At 46.1% G+C, this 20,458-nt stretch overlaps 1 protein-coding gene across 1 annotated transcript; it reads left to right on the forward strand.

Moving 5' to 3' along the window:
* Window positions 1–990: 990 nt before the first annotated feature.
* On the forward strand, window positions 991–17,552 carry grm5a (glutamate receptor, metabotropic 5a). The gene is made up of 9 exons (XM_062537524.1): window positions 991–1,678; window positions 5,083–5,332; window positions 11,040–11,275; window positions 11,745–11,991; window positions 12,946–13,114; window positions 14,299–14,425; window positions 14,952–15,888; window positions 16,442–16,832; window positions 16,956–17,552. The coding sequence occupies exons 1-9, from the start codon at window positions 991–993 to the stop codon at window positions 17,550–17,552; spliced, it is 3,642 nt and encodes a 1,213-aa protein (XP_062393508.1).
* The last annotated feature ends 2,906 nt before the right edge of the window (window positions 17,553–20,458 follow it).

Below are 20,458 nucleotides of genomic sequence, written 5' to 3' on the forward strand. Positions count from 1 at the left end.
GGGGTTCTTGGATGCACGCACAGCTCTAACTCCACCTTGGCTGTAACCTGAGAGAATCGGAACACGTAAGTGAAAAATATCATACAGCTTATAGTATTGAGTGGTTTGGGCAAATAAAAAAGTTATGTCATTCAACAACTTATTTGGGTCTAATAGCTTAACTTGGAGTCTCTTCCAGCCTGTGCACAAGAAGTCTATTTTTTCATCCGTGTTGCATAATTGAGGATATACAGTATGCTCTCCATGTTGGTTTAATGCCTAATTGTGTTCCTGTAACATTTGTTTTCCCACTGTGGTAAACATGTTCATCTGGACATATAGAGTTTAAACGTTAATATCGAACGATTCAAAACGCCGTTGTTGTATCTTCAGCACCATGGACAGCCGCGGCAGGTAATTAAGCGACGTGAGGTTAAAAGGTGACGGAAGAGAAGTTTTTAACCAAATTAGTTATTCATTATCCCTAAACACTTGCCATTATATTTCACTGAGTGATTTTACAAATAGTGTACTCAGTGGAAATGAAAACTAGCCTATATCATATCTATAATAGCTATAATTATAAATGATAATGTCTGTTTTTAGTAACTTCCCTGGTATTGCCATATGCATCAAAGCATCATTTAGTGAAATGCAAATGGCTGTCCTTTTATTCTTGGTGCTGCATCCAGATATAAGTGATCTGTCAAACAATTCTGAGAATAATTCCATGGTTCTTTGATATCCCTTTGCGTTGTTATTCCAATTTAAATCTGTTTTCCCCCAACAGTCTGTTGAAAGGACATGACGACTCCTTGAGAAAAGTTCAGCCAAAGCCCCTGTGAATGTCCATTTCTTTCTTCAGACGGACAGACACACAACCAGTTCATAGCTTGGAGTGCCCTAGTTGGATGCCTTGAGGAGATCTCCCATTGTGTCAGACTCTCCCAAGCTTGTCCATAAATGCCTTGAGGCCTCTACTCTGATCTGTGTGTGTGTGTGGCTGTGGAGATGGAGGGAGCACTAGGCCTGTCCTGGGTGGCCCTGGTGCTCTTGGTGGTGGCCGGTCCTGTCGATCGCGTGCGAGTGAGCGGCCAAGCCACCGAGCGTCGCGTGCTGGCCTACCTCCCCGGCGACGTCATCATCGGCGCCCTCTTCTCCGTCCACCACCAGCCGCCGGCCGACAAGGTGCACGAGCGCAAGTGCGGCGCGGTGCGCGAGCAGTACGGCATCCAGCGCGTGGAGGCCATGATGCACACGCTCGACCGCATCAACGCCAACCCGCACATCCTGCCCGACGTCACGCTGGGCTGCGAGATCCGCGACTCCTGCTGGCACTCGGCCGTGGCGCTGGAGCAGAGCATCGAGTTCATCCGCGACACGCTGGTCTCCGCCGAGGAGGAGGAGAGCAACGCCCGCTGCCTCGGCGACGAGGGCTTCACGCCCATCAGCGGCAAGAAGCCCATCGTGGGCCTGATCGGGCCCGGCTCCAGCTCGGTGGCCATCCAGGTCCAGAACCTCCTGCAGCTGTTCAACATCCCGCAGATCGCCTACAGCGCCACCAGCATGGACCTGAGCGACAAGAGCCTCTTCAAGTACTTCATGCGGGTCGTGCCCTCGGACGCACAGCAGGCCCAGGCCATGGTGGACATCGTCAAGCGCTACAACTGGACCTACGTCTCCGCCATTCACACTGAAGGTGAGCAAACGTGGTCAAGCCCTCTGATCTGTCCCCCTGGAGCTTCATGCAGTGGTGTAGTCTACGTGATACGCAGGACTACGCAGTGGACCCACTTAAAAAGCATCACCATCTCAGTATAGCCACTTGAAATAGGAAAGGATACATGTTACCATTTGGGGTTGATCACAGTATACCCACTACAGCTAACTAGACTACACAACTGGTTGCATGGTTGTGCTAGAAACTTGGATGTGTGTCAGTAATCGGTGTATACTACTCCTTTCGGGAGAATCAGTAATAGCTCTATACTACTTCTTTTGAGACAGTCAGCAATATACTACTTTTGGGAGATTCTAATGCACATGTTCATTTGGAGTATTAAACATTGGCCTTGGTGTGACATAAGTGTGATGCTACTGTCTGTAAGTGACCTTCACACCAAACACCAAGGTCATCTTTCATGATGTATAAGTTGCCATTCTGAGAAGTGTGACAGATCTTTTTTTGATCAAGAAGTGCACTACTTCATGTCTGATTCCAAAAGCGTACCAAATTGGTGGGCAGAGCAATCACAGGGGCCTCCATTATCCATCTGGAAATAGCTGGCTGGCTGAGATGTTTTCTCTGTTAAAGTAAACTTTGAAAAACTGTTAAGGACTTAAATAAATTGCTCCCTGGAAATGTTGCTTTTGTTGACATCAGATGCACTGGATTACACAAAGAAATCTTAAATTGTTTGAGCAATGTAGGACAGGGACAAGACAGCTTGCGTTTGAGTTCTGTGAGCATTCCACGTGTTGTCTATTCAGTTTTAAACAAAACAATGCTCACCACCGCCACTCCTTATCACTGCTGTCAGAGGAAGCTTAAGTTGGATCAGTGCCGTGTTACTTGCAGTTGAAGTTGTTCAAGGCAGCACAGTGTCACAGTAAACAGCACTGCTGTGTGGCAGTGAAGCGCTTCCCCAAGGTCTTTGTGCACATCTTTGGGGAGTTTTTATGGGCCTGTTCTGCACCTCTCATTCCTTTCCACATTAATAGACATTAGACATTTCAAACATTAGAGACCAGTGATGCTCAGTTGGTCACAGGTGTGTGCAGGTGTGTGTTCGAGTGTGTGTAGATGTATTTGTGTGTGTGTGTGTGTGTGTGTGTGTGTGTGTGTGTGTGTGTGTGAATGTGCACAACGCACAACCTTCAATGGATTGACACCCTGTGGAGTAGTTGTTCCTGCCAAACCTACTTTTGGTTTGGTGCCAAATCAAAGAGCAAAACCTGAAAAAAATATCTTTGCCGCGCTTCAGCTGACAAAATGTACCCACACACATTCCTTGCTGCTTACTACAAAAGAGTCCTTTAAAGTCCCCTCTCTCAGCACACACACACACACAGCATGCTGTAGCTGCTCTGCTATGGGCTAATAAGTTAAAGCAATTAATTTAAGAGGTCACTAGGGCAGAACCTAAGTCCTGTGCTGTTTGCTCTGCAGATTAATTATACGATATTTGTTAATTACGACTCTGGTTTGACTGCGTGACCTTGTCCCATCAGTGACTGTGTGTGTGTGTGTGGTGTGGGGGGGTCTGGGAATAGAGACCTGCTGCTCACCAGACACACTTAGGTACAGTGGGGAGCCACAGGTTTGAGATGAAAGCCAGTGGGAAACAAACTATTTCTGGGTGAAGCTGAGGCTCTAGACTAAAAGAGAGACTGACAGAATGGTAGGCCTCAACTTTTCATGGTCATTTGACCTTGAGCAGGACACTCAAAACTTGTACCCTCACTGGTCCAGTGGAGATGTCCGTTGACCCTGAAGGCAGTGTGTGAACTAGGCAGCTCCCAGAAGTATGTGTATGAAAGAGGGAGGATTCGTTTCTGTGTGTGTTTGTGTGTTTATGGCTGGGCTTTGATGAAATGGAGCTTAGGGTAAATAAATAAAAGTTCAGTACATGTACATAAACGTTGGCTTTGGAAAATATGGCGTTGGATCGACTGCCGTCCTTGGCTACTTAGCAGCAAGCTTCAGGGAGAAAAATACTCACACAGTGACAGAGAGTGAAATCCTGTGACTATAGAACCAAAATCACCTGATGGTGAGGAAGCACGTTTACAAATCCTTTTCAGTCCAACATGAATTTGTTTTTAATTAATCATCCATCAGAGGCTATGAAGAGCAGCCTCTTGTGAGTTTTAAGCAGTGTCTCAAATTAACATGACAACACATAAACCCACCTGACGGCTGGAAATAGGAGCTGCGGCTCCATTATGATGCGTCTTCATCGACGCCCACGTGTCTGTTGGTAGCCACAGATGGAGCTCCGTTGCTAGGGTCTCTCTGTGCAAAACCAAAACGTAGCTTTAAATAGAAAGCAGAAAAAAATGATACGTAGATGTTTCTCTGCAATTATCTTTTGTAACGATGAGGCCTCATAAACATGCACACACACACACACACACACACACACACACACACACACACACACACACACACACACACACACATATACAGGCAGTAACACCCTCACTCACACAAACACACATAAACACCCAGACATACATCTGTACCCGCAGAAATAGACACTGTATTTTTCTCTCTGCCCCCCAGACACAGACACACACACACACACACACACACACACACACACAGACGTGACGCACAGACACACACAGACACACACAGACACACACAGACACACACACACACACACACACACACACACACATACACACACACACACACACACACACACACACACACACACACACACACACACACACACACACACACACACACACACACACACACACAGACACATCAAGGTCGTAATGAGGGTGTATAACAGCAACAGTAGATATTCTCTGGAAGAATGGTTGTATAGCAGATGGAGGGACGTGGTTGGCAGTGGGAAGTAGGTGACCTGGTTTTTATGGAAATTGGGGAGGGCTACCCCTGTCATGAAGGAAATGGGGATACCATAAATTATGTGTGTCTCACTGTGTGTTGACTTGTTTGCCCATTGCTACTCAGTTCAAATGTCGTTTCATTTCTAGAGCTCTACACTGAGAGCTGGCACTGCTGTAGGCCACTGTAAACAAACACATTAAGATATCATAGTTAAGGAAATATTGAAATATGAAATATTGAAATATACTGTATGTGTAGTATAGTTAAGGAAACATTGAAATATGAAATATTGACATATATGAGATATTATGAGCTTTGTTTAATAATTATATATGTGTGTACTGTGGACCTTTGTGTCTTGAGTAAAGTTGATTGATTATAGTTAAGGAAATGTTGAAGTATATGAAAAAAGATATGAAAAATATTAGATATTCCTCTTAAAGTAAAATTGTGCAGCAGTAAGAGCACAATCACCGTGTGATTGTTTTTTTTTCTGATCGATGTGCTTCCCTTTTCAGGCAACTATGGTGAGAGTGGGATGGAGGCCTTCAAAGACATGGCCGCCAAAGAAGGCATATGCATCGCCCACTCAGACAAGATCTACAGCAATGCAGGCGAGCAGAGCTTCGACCGGCTCCTGGAGAAGCTACGTAGCCACCTGCCCAAGGCCCGTGTCGTCGCCTGCTTCTGCGAGGGCATGACCGTGCGTGGCATCCTCATGGCCATGAGACGGCGCCACCTGGTGGGCGAGTTCCTGTTGGTGGGCAGGTAGGCGACTGTTTAACTCCCAGGCTCTGTCTGGGTAGTCTTTTTTTCTACCCAAGGTGGGTAGAAGGTGGTTTGACCCACAAATCATTGCACCAGGAACAACAACTAATCCACAAGATACACACCAAAAACCTGCCTTCCCATGTGTAGCGTATAGTAAGTGTAGTCGTAATTTGATAATTAGTGTAGTTGATAATTAGTTTATTTCCCATTTACTTCAGAATTAGATAAGATGAAACATACTTTTATCTTCTCTGTGTGTGCAATAACCCAGTCTAGCTAACCCGTTAGCTAAAAGGTTAGGTTGCACTAGTTACCCTATAGCCTCTTTTTAGATACAGGCTAGCTATAGGCTAATATATTACAGGTGGAACCCACTTCCAGTGAATAACCAAATTTCCCCAAAAGTTGGCGTGTTCCTTTAACTCCTTACTTCTTCACATCTTTCTTTGACCTTCACAACTGTCCTTGACTGTTTTCCATCAAGGTCAAGGACAAGTGGATTTGAGAAGACGATAGGACCTAAAATCCGAATGCAGTATGTCAAACAGTCAAGATGTTAAAGTCCTTTAGAGTCTTGAGCCCAGGTATTCTGACAGTAGATTGTTGATATCTCAGGTCAGCAGCCAATGATGAGAAAATGACTGCTAGAGCACTTTCAGGAGCAATTTCCAGAATTTGACAGAAAGTGTATTGGATTAGAATGAATGACTCTATGACTTGCCTGATCTTGGTTTGCTGGCATGTAATTGGAAGCAATGTATATTTAAGATATTGTATTCTTTCCTTCTCTGTCGTTTGTCGTAGCCTAGAGGCAGGACTGTCTGTCTGATTAGTGGTTTCTGGCTAAATCTCTCCTTGATCAGGTCTTGGTGAAAATGTGATTGAGGTTTGAGTGACTTCTTCACTGTCCTCCTATACACCATGATGGTTTACAGCTCAGCTTTCTAAATGCTTCATTTCTTAGTTAAGACCCAACAAAGGTGCCAGTAAACAAACACATTATGCATGCTTCAGTGTGGAAACATCTGTTCAGCAACTAGATTATTTATATATTTTTGCTTCAATGTGCTTACTTTTATTTTCAGTTTCAACAGTTTCTACATCTTAAAGCTTTGTGCGAGAGAGAGAGTATGAGTTCATAAATTCAAACACTCTCATTTGTGTGAGCATAACATTGTCTGAGTTAGAAACTACTTCACAGTGCAAATCTTTTTTGGGGGCAGGTCCAATATTAATCCATTAAGGGAAATCGTAATTGGAATCATCACCACCACCACCACCATCCTCATCATCATCATCATCTGTATTAGCGTCATCATCCTCATCTTCATCACGGGCATAATTCCTCTTGGTTCCGTCCCTTCTTGTCACCCAAGCCTGGTGCGCCTTCACTCAACAGGTACTTTTAAGCAAATATATACAGTGTATATATATATATATAAAAAAACACAAATTCTTTAATCCATTCCTACAGAAAGAGGTGGAAGGCTTTATGTAAGATCATTAACCTACTTTAAAAACCCTCTTAATGTGATTATGACAGATCTTTCATTAAAAGTATTTCAAGAATTTGCCCCTGGGCGCTGGTCTTGAGACATTTCTCAAAGCTATTCATAGTGTCTTTGAAAGAGAACAATTTTGCTTTCTTTTTTCTGGGAGAGAAAATGGAAAGCAGCCACTATATATTTTAATGCCCTGCGTTCTCCTGGGTCCCAAGACATGATATGCTAGGGCCAAAAAATTACTTGAAAACCTGCTTTCTAACTTGACGCTTAGACATGGACTTGGAGGCTTAATGACATATTAGTGTATTAGTGTAATCTGTTGTTTTTACAATAATCTATTGGAATTATATGAGTCTAAATCCTATGTCAGCATCATCTCTATAGTAGGTCTTTGGCTGGCACCCAGGAGGATTCCACTTGATGTAGTAGCCTGCATCCGTCTTAAGATGACTGCATAACGTGATTATCGCTGAGATTCTGATATGTTTTCAACCATGACGCATGCTCAATTCCAGTTTAAAAACATATAATTCAGGTATCAGCTTTATGTGTGTGTGTGTGTGTGTGTGCGCACACACACAGATACATCATTTCTTTTTACGAGTACAGGGGCTGAATATTTAAAGAGGTGTCTATTTCTAAAAACGGTGTCACCATCTCGGCGGAGCCTCTGAGCGTCGGTGGCGGTCAGCTGACGAGGAGCCTCTTGTGCCGCCTCTCTCCCAGCGGCGCCGGAGCCGTCCCCTGATGTCTCTGCCAGGGAGGCTTTCCTGGAGAAGCCCGGCCAAATCACATCACCGCTGCCTTTGGTGACACAGACCCGGCCCGGGTTCGGTTCAGATCCGTTACGGCGTGGATGCCCCTCAGTCTGTGCCAAATCAGAACCGAAAGTGTCCCGGATCCGTTCCAGAATCAGCCTCTGTCTGGGCAGCAGAGTGGTTCTGTATGATGCACGGTCTCTGTGGGAATGTTGGGCCTGATTTCCACCAGCCTGTACCGGCTTGGGGACTCAAGATGAGTGTGTGTGTGTGTGTGTGTGTGTGTGTCCATGTGTGTGTGTGAGCTGGTGCTGCTCAGCTTACAGAGCCTCAATCACATTCAGGGAAAGCAAGTGAGCAGCTGTGGCTGTACTTATCACATTGTGCTGCTGGAAATTTTACACAACACATGTGTGTGTGTGTGTGTGTGTGTGTGTCTCTCTCTCTCCCTCTCACACACCACACTGTGTTTGTGTATGTGTGTGTGTGTGTGTGTGTGTGTGTGTGTGTGTGTGTGTGTGTGTGTGTGTGTGTGTGTGTGTGTGTGTGTGTGTGTGTGTATGTATGTGTCTGTGTGTATGTGTGTGTGTGTGTGTGTGTGAGAGAGAGAGAGAGAGAGAGAGAGAGAGAGAGAAAGATAGAGAGAAATAAAATAGGAGAGGATTACAGAAGCATAATTGGTGCTGAAGTGTGTTCAGATGAGAGACAGAGGCCCTCCTTCATATGGATGAGATGGATTCTCCAAGTGGTGTGTTTTTATGCGTTGTGTTTTTATTTGGCGCCTGAGAGGGATGAGCCATCATTGTTCCCGTAGCTCAACAGCTCTTCTCCCTGTCCAGCGCTCATCCTCTCCATTCCACTCTAGTGTTCAGGGAAGCCTCGTTCACACGAGTTGAAAAACAGCGCTTTGTTTTTGTGCAGCCACAGACTCATTAGCGTTACACTTCACGTTGCCTAATGCACGTCTGACTGCGCTGATATCATACCGAGTACCGACTACATCAACCGCCGATATCTCTGTTTTACAACCTCCAATCAGCGTTGTGCAGCTAATCACGAAGCCTATTTCATCTTCCAGAATAATTAATTTCATTAATATTAATTGTCAGGTCCCTTCTCGGCACTTCTGGTACCGGACCGGTAAAAGAATGACTTCTCGTCTGGTGTCTATTTTTGCTGTGACTGATTAGTACCGACGAACAGTCTCACAGCTATCCATCCATCCAGTAGCCGTACCACAGACTTATCCATTAAAGCCAAAAATATCAGGTGAGAATTACAATCAGAGCTCGGGGTGACTTGAGGAGACATCACTCCTCACCTCCCCCCAAAATATACTGTAGGTGAGCGGACGCAAGCAGGGCAGTGGACAAGGGACGATGTCAAGTCCAGCTGATTTCTATGGAGCATCTCATACACAGACATCACTCTTCGTGTTTTACATAAACAAAAGCAAACAGCAATAGCTAATAACAACATATAAGGGCAATAGTCAAAGAATTGTTTACAAAGTGAAGAATAAAATAGAAAACATAAAACACACATAAAATTACAATTGTTTGAAAGTGTTTAAAAAGGCAAGTTAATAATTAAAAGACATAACAAGCAACATAGAATGATTACTCAGTGATGGTGATACTAGTCAAACACCCAGTGAACAACAGATGTGAGGAGAGGGAAACGGGATCAAAAAACAACAACAACAACAACATCAACAACAACAACAACAACAACAACAACATCCTATCAACCATTATTATGGATTAATGACAATGCATGTTGGGAAGCGTCTAATAACAAAAAGGTAGACCATCACTATCTCCTTGATTTTCCTAACAAATCATCCAGCCATTACAAAGGGAAGTGTACACTGGCTTTTAGATATGCAAAGTCCAGATCAGCACTGAAATACTGACAGCCGCTGCAGTGATTCCACCAACTGTTTTGGCGTAGGGGAGAATGTATGCGTTGTTCAGTTAAGTTTCCAGACTTCTCCACCCTATAAATAGTGCTGCTCTGCTACTTGGCGCAGTACTGTACCGTCAGACTGTGCGATCGCCATCCCCAGTACAGGCAGTCAGGGTGGAGGGAGGATGGAGAGAGGGATGGAGGGATGGAGGGATGGAGGCTGCCCTGGGAAGGGTCAGTGTGTGTGGGCTTCATCCACAGCTCTCCAGCTCCGAGCGAGAGAGAGAGAAAGAGAGAAAAAGAGAGAGGGAGAGCGGGAGAGAATCAGAGAGAGAGAGAGGGAGGGAGAGTGAGAACAAGAGAGATGGATACAGAGAGAGAGAGAGTGTGAGAGAGACAGCGAGAGAGAGAGAGAGAAAGGGAGAGAGAGAGAGTGAGAGAAAGAGTGTAAGGCCGGGAGAGGAGCGTCGCGGCTGTGCATGCAGGCAGGGCCTCTCAGCTTTTGATAGCCGCTGCGCTCGCCTCCAAGGATGAGTTACGAAACCCTGGGCTTCTGCACAGGGGGAATATAAATGATACAAAGGCCTCCCACGCTGCACGTTGTGTAACGCTCGCTCTCGCTAGCGCTCTCTCTCCCTCTCTCTCTCTCCCTCCCTTTCTCTCTCTCCCTCTCTCTCTCTCTCTTTCGCTCTCACTCACTCACACTGGAAGGTTAGAGTGTTTTTTTAGAGACACCTTCGGTGTGTGTGTGTATGTGTGTATGTGTGTGTGTGTGTGTGTGTGTTTCCCTTTCATTTTGTGTGAGTGTGCGATACATGTAGCATCATACTGTATGCATTTCCTTGTGTCTGTATTAAACGAATTAATGCTACCTTCATCATTCTACTCATTGCTATCTACATCATTCTATTTATTCAGTTTGGTTGATCTGTCAGGAACTTTAGCCATACCTGAGACTCACACTTGGCTAAGAAGGAAACGCAGGTCCATGGATTTAAAAAAAGAAATTGGACCAAAACTAAAATATTAAAGAACACCTGTGTGTGTGTGTGTGTGTGTGTGTGTGTGTGTGTGTGTGTGTGTGTGTGTGTGTGTGTGTGTGTGTGTGTGTGTGTGAGAGAGAGAACGAGAGAGAGAGAGAGAGTGTGTGTATGTGTGTGTGCTTGTTGAGTGGATGAGTAGGAGTGAGTGTTACTGTATATGCTGTATGTGTATGTACTTGTATACATACAGGTCATAGATCAAGAAGTGAATGACTAAGTGGGTTATAAAACTAGCTGATGCTTGGGATGTTGTCTCACCTGTGTTGCATTCAATGACATTATCTACAAATTGCACGAACATAAAGTCTCAAATGAACATAAAGGCTCTAACTATCTAATAACCAAATAAATAACCATAGCCATAACTATCTGAAAGTTCCATCTCTAAATAACCTCCCCTGAAAGCACTGTTTTATTAGTTTCTCTCTTTCCATCTTTGTTTCTCTCTCTCTTCTCTCTGTTCATCTCTCTCTCTTTTCTCCCTTTTCAGTGACGGGTGGGCAGATCGTCATGACGTGACAGACGGATATCACCAGGAGGCTGCTGGTGGGATCACCATCAAGCTCCAGTCGGCCTACGTCACCTGGTTCGACGACTACTACCTGAACCTGCGCCCCGACGTCAACCTAAGAAACCCCTGGTTCCCTGAGTTCTGGCAGCACCGGTTCCAGTGCAGGCTGAAGGGTCACCCACAGGAGAACCCCAAATACAACCGCACCTGCAATGGTCAGTTAGTCCAGTAATCTGCCACCAACACCCAACACGATCTCAGAAGGATTACTGTATCTGTGCCTGAGTGAGAGTGAATGAACTGGAATGAACTGGAATTGTTGCACTAGTATACAGTACATGCTAAGTGATGCAAATGCTATACCGTTTAATGTTCTTTACTGGCTGTGGCTAAATGATTCAAATATGATTATGCGCAACTCCATGAACTTCCCATCTTAAATATTTACAGTGGAGAAGCACTTGTACTGTGTTCTTATGCATATATTCATAAGTATTATGAAAACAGTGGAAAAGTACTGATGGTCAAGCAGAAATAGCAATGTTTAACTGAAAAATAATACAATGTAAACCAAATATTCTAGAGCGGAGCAAGACAGATGAATGAAGTACGCTCTGAGCCTGACAGGGCGCCATTGCTCCGCTCTAGAATCCTTGATGTAAACCACGCCATTTCCTGTTCTAGAGAAAGAGTCCCTGCGCCATCAGTACACCCAGGACACTAAGATGGGCTTTGTGATCAACGCCATCTACTCCATGGCCTACGGCCTGCACGCCATGCAGAGGACGCTGTGTCCCGGAGTCACCGGCCTCTGCAGCGCCATGAGGCCCATCGACGGCCGGAAGCTTCTGGAATTCCTCATGAAGACCAACTTCACGGGGGTGTCCGGCGAGGTCGTGCTGTTTGATGAGAACGGAGACTCCCCAGGACGGTAGGTGGCGGTCAGATGACTATGCTGCTGTAATCTGATTGGTTTATCAACAGTCTTGACAAGGTGTGAGAAGGTGTGATGTAGTCTGTAGGTGGCCTTCACCATATCTTGATGCCTCTTGGTTAGCTGTTAATTGACCAATTTCGTAAGATGTTGAACTAATATTCTTTGGTTATATGTTGTTTTTTTATGTGATATATATATATTCTGTCTTTATGTTTATGTTTGTTTACTTAACAGATGTTTTTATCCAAAGCAATTTACAACAATAACAATAAACATCACATTAGTGTTAAAATTAACAGTTTCAAGTAAATTACAAAAAAAATGAAATAATAATAATGATTATTGACTAATACAGCTTTACAAGTCTTCAGTAATGCACTGCTATTTACATTATAATGCATCCCTATACTATAATCTGTCAGTCTGGATAAACTGAGCAAATGTATGCAAATTTGTTTGGCACTGAATTTATTTTCCAACATTTTCACAGCCTGGGTTGTCTTACACTGTTTTTCTTGTCTCTACCTAAAACGTATTAAGCGTTTAAGATTTAGCTCAAGTGAGTGGTAACATGTGTAGCTGTCCCAGTGAACTCACTGTTGAGACCCTGTTCTGGAGTAATCTTGAGATAAGAGGACCTCTCCAGTCAGCACTCGAGGAAGCTCTCATGCTCTCCTCTCAGACTCTCTTCTTCTGGCTAACGTGGGATTCCTGAGACATTGACTGTGTTGGTGTGTGTGTGTGTGTGTGCATTTTTGTGAATGTATGTGTGTGCTTGTGTTTGCTTGTGTGTGTGTGTGTGCTTTTGTGTGAATGTGTGTGTGTGTGTGTGTGTGTGTGTGCGTGTGTGTGTGTGATTGTGCATGTGTGCGTGCGTGTGTGTGGGGGGGGTGCATGCGTGTGTGTGTGTGTGTGTGTGTGTTTATGTGCAAATGTGTGGCATGTCAGGTATGAGATCATGAACTTCAAGCAGATGAGTGACGACGAGTACGACTACATCCACGTGGGCAGCTGGGATAAGTGGGGCCTGCGCATGGACGACGAGGAGATCTGGGTGAACCAGAGCTCCATCATCAGATCCGTCTGCAGCGAACCCTGTGAGAAGGCCCAGATTAAGGTGAGGCACTGACTGCTACACAGCACAGACCATCCACATTCTCTTTTTAAAAGATGTGCTCAGTGTACAGTAGGTTAGGTCAGTGGAGGGCAGACAGGAAGTCAGTGGGCGAGAGATGTGGGATTGAGAAATGACTTCAGGCCAGACTAGAACTTGGGTCCTCTTGGCCACTGGGCCCGTATGTGACATGGAGTTGTTGCTACTTGCTATACAGCTCCAACATCTCTTTTAATACTTTACTGACTTACTGACTTAAGTCCTTACTTACTTACTTACTGACTCACTTACTTAATTACTTACTAACGTACTAACTTACTTACTTCCTGACTAACTTACTTGCTTACTTGCTTACTTACTTAACTTCCTTACTAACTAACTTACTTACTTACTTCATTTACTTACTTACTCACTCATTCACTCACACACTCGCTTGCTTGCTGGCTTGCTTGCTTACTGACTTACTGACTTACTGACTTACTGACTTACTTACTTACTCATTCACTTAGTCGTTTGGCTGACACTTTTATCCAAACCGACTTACATGCACCAGTTCTTAAAAGGTTCTTAAATTTGCCCCAGGGCACCTCAGGATTAAGTGCCTTCTTTCAGGACACAACTGTTCTGGCCCCTGCTTGCTAGCCCAGTTCCTTAGCCACTATGCAATCACCGCCCCCTGTGTTGTCATGTCTTTGCCATTGTCTGTTGTTTACTTTTCTGTCGGCTTTGTTTCTGGCCTTGTCTTTGTTGTGTACTTGTTTTTCCAGCTCCTTTGGAAAAGAGATTTTAATCCCGATGGGACTGGTTGAACAAAGGATCAATGAAAATAAAATTAAATAAACGTTTGAGCTTCCTTGTTAATAGTTTTTCTTCTACGTATGAGATAAAAATGACAATGACAAACAACCTGAAAGAGCTAAACCTACAACAAAGATAAGATTTGTATCTGCCTCCAAAAATACCTCCAGACCAGACCTCTATCAGAGAAGAGGTGTCACCAACACTCTGCCCAAAGTTATTCATGCAACCTTGGGAAAATAACCGTATGAAATACATGATTTATTTGGGCTTTATTTAGCGAGGAGGGGCCCAATGAGATACAGTCTCCTCTGCCAGGGAGTCCTGGTCATGACGCCCTTGGCTGTGTTGGCTCACCTGGACGTCCTGTGTGTCTGTGTCCGCTCCAGGTGATCCGCAAAGGTGAGGTGAGCTGCTGCTGGACGTGCACACCGTGTAAGGAGAACGAGTACGTGTTCGACGAGTACACCTGCCGTGCCTGTGAACTCGGGGACTGGCCGACCGACGACCTGAAAGGTGAGTTTGCCCTATAGCTAGCTAGCTAACTTACTAACTACATACAGTGGATCAGGAGGACACACGTAGTGGAAGACAGAAAATTACATTTCTCCGCATCTAAATAGGTTTTAATTAGGCAGTATATTACTTACTGAGTAATACGGGATTTAGTAATTTAGTAATACATAAGTGATAATAAGTGCTTAATATATTATTGCATAATGTTATATTATTGCATGTTACTGAACAATAAACCCTTCCTAGACATCCTAACCTATTTATCTCTCTTCACCGTTCACAATCTGATTACAGGAAAAAAGGAAAAAAAAAGAATTGAAAGAAATTAAAGTTAAAACAGTCTTTTATTTTAATTGAATTAACAACCTTTTTTATTCCCCACACCTTGTGTGTCAAAGGCACGAATAGATACATAGATACGAATAGATACGAACAGTACTTAAAATGTACATCTCTCTACACAATCCTCTCTGTGTGTGTGTGTGTGTGTGTCCGTGTGTGTGTGTGTCTCTCTCCCTGTGTCCAGGCTGTGAGCCCATCCCTGTGCACTACCTGCGCTGGGGCGAGCCTGAGCCCATCGCGGCCGTGGTCTTCTCCTGCCTGGGCCTGCTGGCCACCACCTTTGTGACGGTGGTCTTCATCTGGTTCCACGACACGCCGGTGGTCAAGTCGTCCAGCCGCGAGCTGTGCTTCATCATCCTGGCGGGCATCTGCATGGGCTACCTGTGCACCTTCTGCCTGATCGCCAAGCCCCACGTGGCCTACTGCTACCTGCAGCGGCTGGGCATCGGCCTGTCGCCCGCCATGAGCTACTCGGCGCTGGTCACCAAGACCAACCGCATCGCGCGCATCCTGGCCGGCAGCAAGAAGAAGATCTGCACCAAGAAGCCTCGCTTCATGAGCGCCTGCGCCCAGCTGCTCATCGCCTCCGTGCTCATCCTCCTCCAGCTGGCCATCATCGTGGCGCTCTTCGTCGTGGAGCCGCCGCGGGTCATCCACGACTACCCCAGCATCAGCGAGGTGCACCTGGTCTGCAGCACCTCCACCGCCACCGTGGTGGCGCCGCTGGGCTACAACGGCCTGCTCATCCTCAGCTGCACCTTCTACGCCTTCAAGACGCGCAACGTCCCCGCCAACTTCAACGAGGCCAAGTACATCGCCTTCACCATGTACACCACCTGCATCATCTGGCTGGCCTTCGTGCCCATCTACTTCGGCTCCAACTACAAGATCATCACCATGTGCTTCTCAGTGTCGCTGAGCGCCACGGTGGCGCTGGGCTGCATGTTCGCGCCCAAGGTCTACATCATGCTGGCCAAGCCCGAGAGGAACGTGCGCAGCGCCTTCACCACCTCCACCGTGGTGCGCATGCACGTCAAGGACGGCAAGAGCGCGCCGGCCGCACGCGGCTCCAGCAGCATGGCCAACCTGTTCCGCCGACGCAGGTCCGACAACGAAGTCAGGTGAGCCCGCCGCGAGACGGTTATATTGACGTCGAGATGGTTATATTGACGTTGAGATGGTTATATTGTTGTGATTTTGGAGAAAAGATCTGCGATTGCAAGCAGATGTGCAAGTTGCATCATCATTCAGAGTCTCATTTTTGAAGGCAGTATAAAAAGCAGTGCTCAGATTTAAGATGCTTCCATAGTCATTAGAGAGGTTGAAGAAGGAAAGTTATAAATCCAATTATTTCATGACACTCATTCATTCCAAGACAATGGTTGTTTTGTTAATGTTCTCATAGTCCTCTATAGACCCTTTCAATCTGTTTCTAGACGGTGTCCGTTTAGAGCATTTCAACACAGCTCATTTGAAATGGAAATTGATTGGACTTAATTATATATAAACTTGTTTTATTTATTTTTGTTTGTCCCCACATTAACATTAGCTCAATGTTGTTTTCTGTGCCATCCGAACGTTCTCTATGCAGTTGAAAGGGTCTATAATTTGCATAACAAAATACCTCCTCTGAATATGAATGTGTTCTAATATGATGGTTTAATTGTCTGCCAGCTCTAATGGGAAGTCGGTGACGTGGGCGGCGAATGAGCGCGGCTACAGACCCAACCTGTGGAAGCGCATCTCCATCCACATCAAGAAGAAGGAGGAGACCAACCAGACGGCCATCATCAAGCCCTTCTCCAAGGACTGCGACGGCTCGGGCGACGGCAGCGTCAAGGTGTCCGGTAAGGGCCAGCAGGCGGTGCAGTGCCACCCGGTGGGCACCTACCGCGCGCGCTCCCCGTCCCCCCTGCCCACCGTCTCCCAGCGCACCTCGCTGCGCACGCGCCAGGAGGAGGAGGAGGCCGCCGCCACCGAGGAGGAAGAGCGACGCGACCGCGTGGTGCCACTGCCCTCGTACCTGAGCGAGCGCCAGCACGAGCAGCAGCAGCAGCAGCACCCCGCTCTCACGCTCCGTCAGCACCAGCTGCAGCAGCAGCAGCACCACCAGCAGCACCAACAGCACCAACACCACCCGCAGCAGCACCAGCAGCACCCCCAGCAGCGCACCGGCTCCCCCCCGCAGGGCTCCATCATGGACCAGATCAGCTGCGTGGTGCACCGCTTCACGGCCAACATCAGCGAGCTCAACAGCATGATGCTGCCCGGCACCTCCGCTCCAGCAGGGGGCGCCACCTCCGTCGCCACCGCCGGCACCGTGGCGTCCGCCGGGGTCCTGCTGCCCTCCTCGCCCTCGCCCTCCTTCCTCATCCAGCACGACATGCAGCTGCCCGCCACCGTCACCACCTACGCCGAGGTGGTGGCCGTCAGCAACGTCAACCCGCACGCGCTCGGCGGCAGTCTGGCGGCGGCGGCAGCGGCGGCGGCCAATCGCATGTCGCCCAACCGGATGATGAGCAACAGCACCTTCAAGTCGCCCGCCTCCAGCTCCGTCTCGGCCATCGCGGCGGTCAGGCCGCCCGAGCTGGAGGAGCTGGTGGCACTGCAGCCGCCGTCGCCCTTCAGGGATTCGTCCCTGGGCTCGGCTAGCGAGTCCTCCACCTCCCTGGCCTCGCAGGCCGGCGTGGGGGAGCAGCAGCAGCAGCAGCAGCAGCAGCAGGCCTCCCCGCACTACGACAGGCTCATGCTGCGACACTACAGCCAGAGCTCCTCCTCTCTCTAAAGACTACATTACCCAGACTGCAGAGCTCCTCCTCTCTCTAAAGACTACATTTCCCAGACTGCAGAGCTCCTCCTCTCTCTAAAGACTACATTTCCCAGACTGCAGAGCTCCTCCTCTCTCTAAAGACTACATTTCCCAGACTGCAGAGCTCCTCCTCTCTCTAAAGACTTCATTTTCCAGACTGCAGAGCTCCTCCTCTCTCTAGAGGAGGGGGGAGCCTGAGACACAGCACACACAAAATAAAACACAGACAATGAGACAGAGACAATGTATTAAAGAAGAAACGGCAGGGCAAGGGTGGGGGAGGGGGGTGGACTGTGGAACAATACTGATCTGGGCTTAGACTACATTTCCCAGACTGCAGCTTAAAATGCTGGAAATTACTACTAACAGCAGGCGTGCACGCACACACACACACACGCATGCACGCACGCATGCACGCACACACACACACACACACACACACACACACACACACACACACACACACACACACACACACACACACACACACACACACACCACCTCCTCATCACTTCACACATTTCTCTCTCACTCTGCTGCTGTGTGTGTGTGTGTGTTTGTGTGTGTGTGTGTGTGTGTGTGTGTGTGTGTGTGTGTGTGTGTGTGTGTGGTGTTGATGGAGTTGTTAATTAGCAGATAGCAGACTCTGCTGCACTGGTGGCAGATCTGTGTTGGACCTCCTCCAGAGACAGTGGCTATTTGGGTCAGGCTTCACCCGCCTTCGGTTCCAATCCTGCCAGTCCAGGGTGAACGAGTCGGAGTCCCTTGGACTCCCCACGCACCCAGTGGCTTGTCTTACACAAAAATGCCTTTGAACTCCCGACACACAACGTCTCTGAGAAGCCATATGGACCAATGAACCGCCACAAACAGTCAAACAGTCTATCTCTCGCATCATCCCTACTTGAAGTCACGTTGCTCTGACTACCCTTTTGTTTGGCAAAAACTAATCTCAACAGTAGTTTTGGAATATACTTTTTCTTGGTATGGACATAAAACCCTTGGGGAACCTCAAGCAAAAAGAGACCATAGCTACTGATTCTGGTCTGGGTTTAGCCTGGATTGACCCGGATTAACCTGGGTATGGCCTGGATTGACCCAGGTATGGCCTGGAATTGGTCTGGGTTTTGCCTGGATTGACCTGGGTTTGGCCTAGATTGACCTGGGTTTGGCCTAGATTGACCCAGGTTTGGCATAGATTGACCTTGGTTAGACCTGGATCTGGTCTGAGCTCGGACTGGGACAGACCCAGTTTATTCCTAATCTACTGTGTGAAGCCCAAGATCACATTCCAACCACAGATGTGTGACGAGGTCCTTAGTCTGTTTGCCTACTGGCCCTTGTGCATCAGGTGTCCCCACAAACACAGTCAGTGAATGTATTTTTCTACACTAACTTCAGTTGGTTCAAGTATTTCAATTATTTCAAACAGTGGGACCAAATTCCACATTCCACAGTGTTTAAGACCAAGTAGTTCAGTTAATTTCAATTTGTGAGTGCTCTTTAATCATTGGTAGAGAATCTGCATGATCAAAAGTGATCTTCTCAAGTCTTTTTTTAGCCATTTTTCTGCTAATGTCATATTATGTTATCAAACGTAAGTATATTTTCATAATTTCTCAATTGTAAAATTCCACAGTGGCATCTAGATGTTGTTTTTATCCTGGACTAAAACACAAAAAGAAAGGAAATTCTCATTTAGAGAAGATAGGAAGATGATGCTACCATACACTGAAGAGACTAGACAATGAATCTTATTCCTTAGTGCCAGCCTCACCGCGTAAAACAACATTATTTCTCAGAATCAGACGACAAAAAAATGGCAGTGTTCAGCAGTGAATAAAGAGTATGAACATAATGTAGGTTTATGGAGCCAGACAGATGCCACCCTGCAAGAAGTTGGTCTACATGTGTTGGTCTATGTGTTTGAAACAACCAAAACCAAACTGACCTTCTCAAGGAGGAGCTGAAACTCAGTAGCTATGGGAAGTAACAACAGAGGTGATTGGTGCTTTTGCGAGGATATGGGTATTTTTAAAAACAACAGTGTCACTATCTCCAGTACACTATCTCCAGACTGTGTACGTTCATCATAAAGTGCCAAAATCCTACCTGGCTCCACAAGACTAGTGAACATCAAACAGTGTAGTTGGGTAGGGAACCAGCGCTGCTGTGCTTGGTGAGATGTTTTGACCTCTTTTTCTAGATTTTTTTAGATATGACTCTTCAATGAGATCTAGGTTCAGAGCAATAGGAATGATAGATATGAATGTATCAAACATATAGAATCCATATAGCCTACATAATTTGCTAAGACCAAACGAAATTCTTTATATACAAGATGTGGCTTTGAAATAATGAGACTGTTAATACAACTGTTTTTCTCATTTCAATTGAATTACTACATTATTCTCATTATTTAATAATAGTCACACCTTGTATAATGTATTATATTACTGTACATCCGATTATTGCATGAGGTAGATGCATAATCCAAGCTCTTGTTTGGTAATGCCTTTCTTTGTCAGTAATGTAGATTGACATGTTTGAGTGATTTAACGATAAGCTGTTCAATAGACTTCTCAGATAGGGCATGGGACCATAATACATTTCAAATTCTGATCCAGAGTGTGATACTTTTTTCCTTCTTACTGACTTCAAGCTCATCTTGAGTATTGACAGTCTGCTTACGTACACCCTTTATTAGTCAACAGTGTGCAGTGTTATGGTCAAATCAGCACCAGTTGACGTTTTTGGTGGTACAAACATAATTCCATTTGCATGCTACACAGTGCCAACATCCAATATCTAAGTGCTTATACTAATGCCGGAGGAGCTTTTCTACAAATGTTTGTACTGTCTGTCTTTTTGAAAGAAATGTA

The sequence above is a fragment of the Sardina pilchardus genome, chromosome 5, assembly GCF_963854185.1.
Source record: "Sardina pilchardus chromosome 5, fSarPil1.1, whole genome shotgun sequence".
NCBI classification, from domain to species: domain Eukaryota; kingdom Metazoa; phylum Chordata; class Actinopteri; order Clupeiformes; family Clupeidae; genus Sardina; species Sardina pilchardus.

Bases quoted from the DNA above. Each gene is read 5' to 3' on its own strand.
- grm5a (XM_062537524.1), top strand. From the start codon at position 991: ATGGAGGGAGCACTAGGCCTGTCCTGGGTGGCCCTGGTGCTCTTGGTG. The intron at 5,333-11,039 runs GTAGGCGACTGT...CTCCCTTTTCAG, and splicing joins GAGTTCCTGTTGGTGGGCAG to TGACGGGTGGGCAGATCGTC. The intron at 16,833-16,955 runs GCTCTCACGCTC...TCCCCCCCGCAG, and splicing joins AGCAGCAGCAGCAGCACCCC to GGCTCCATCATGGACCAGAT.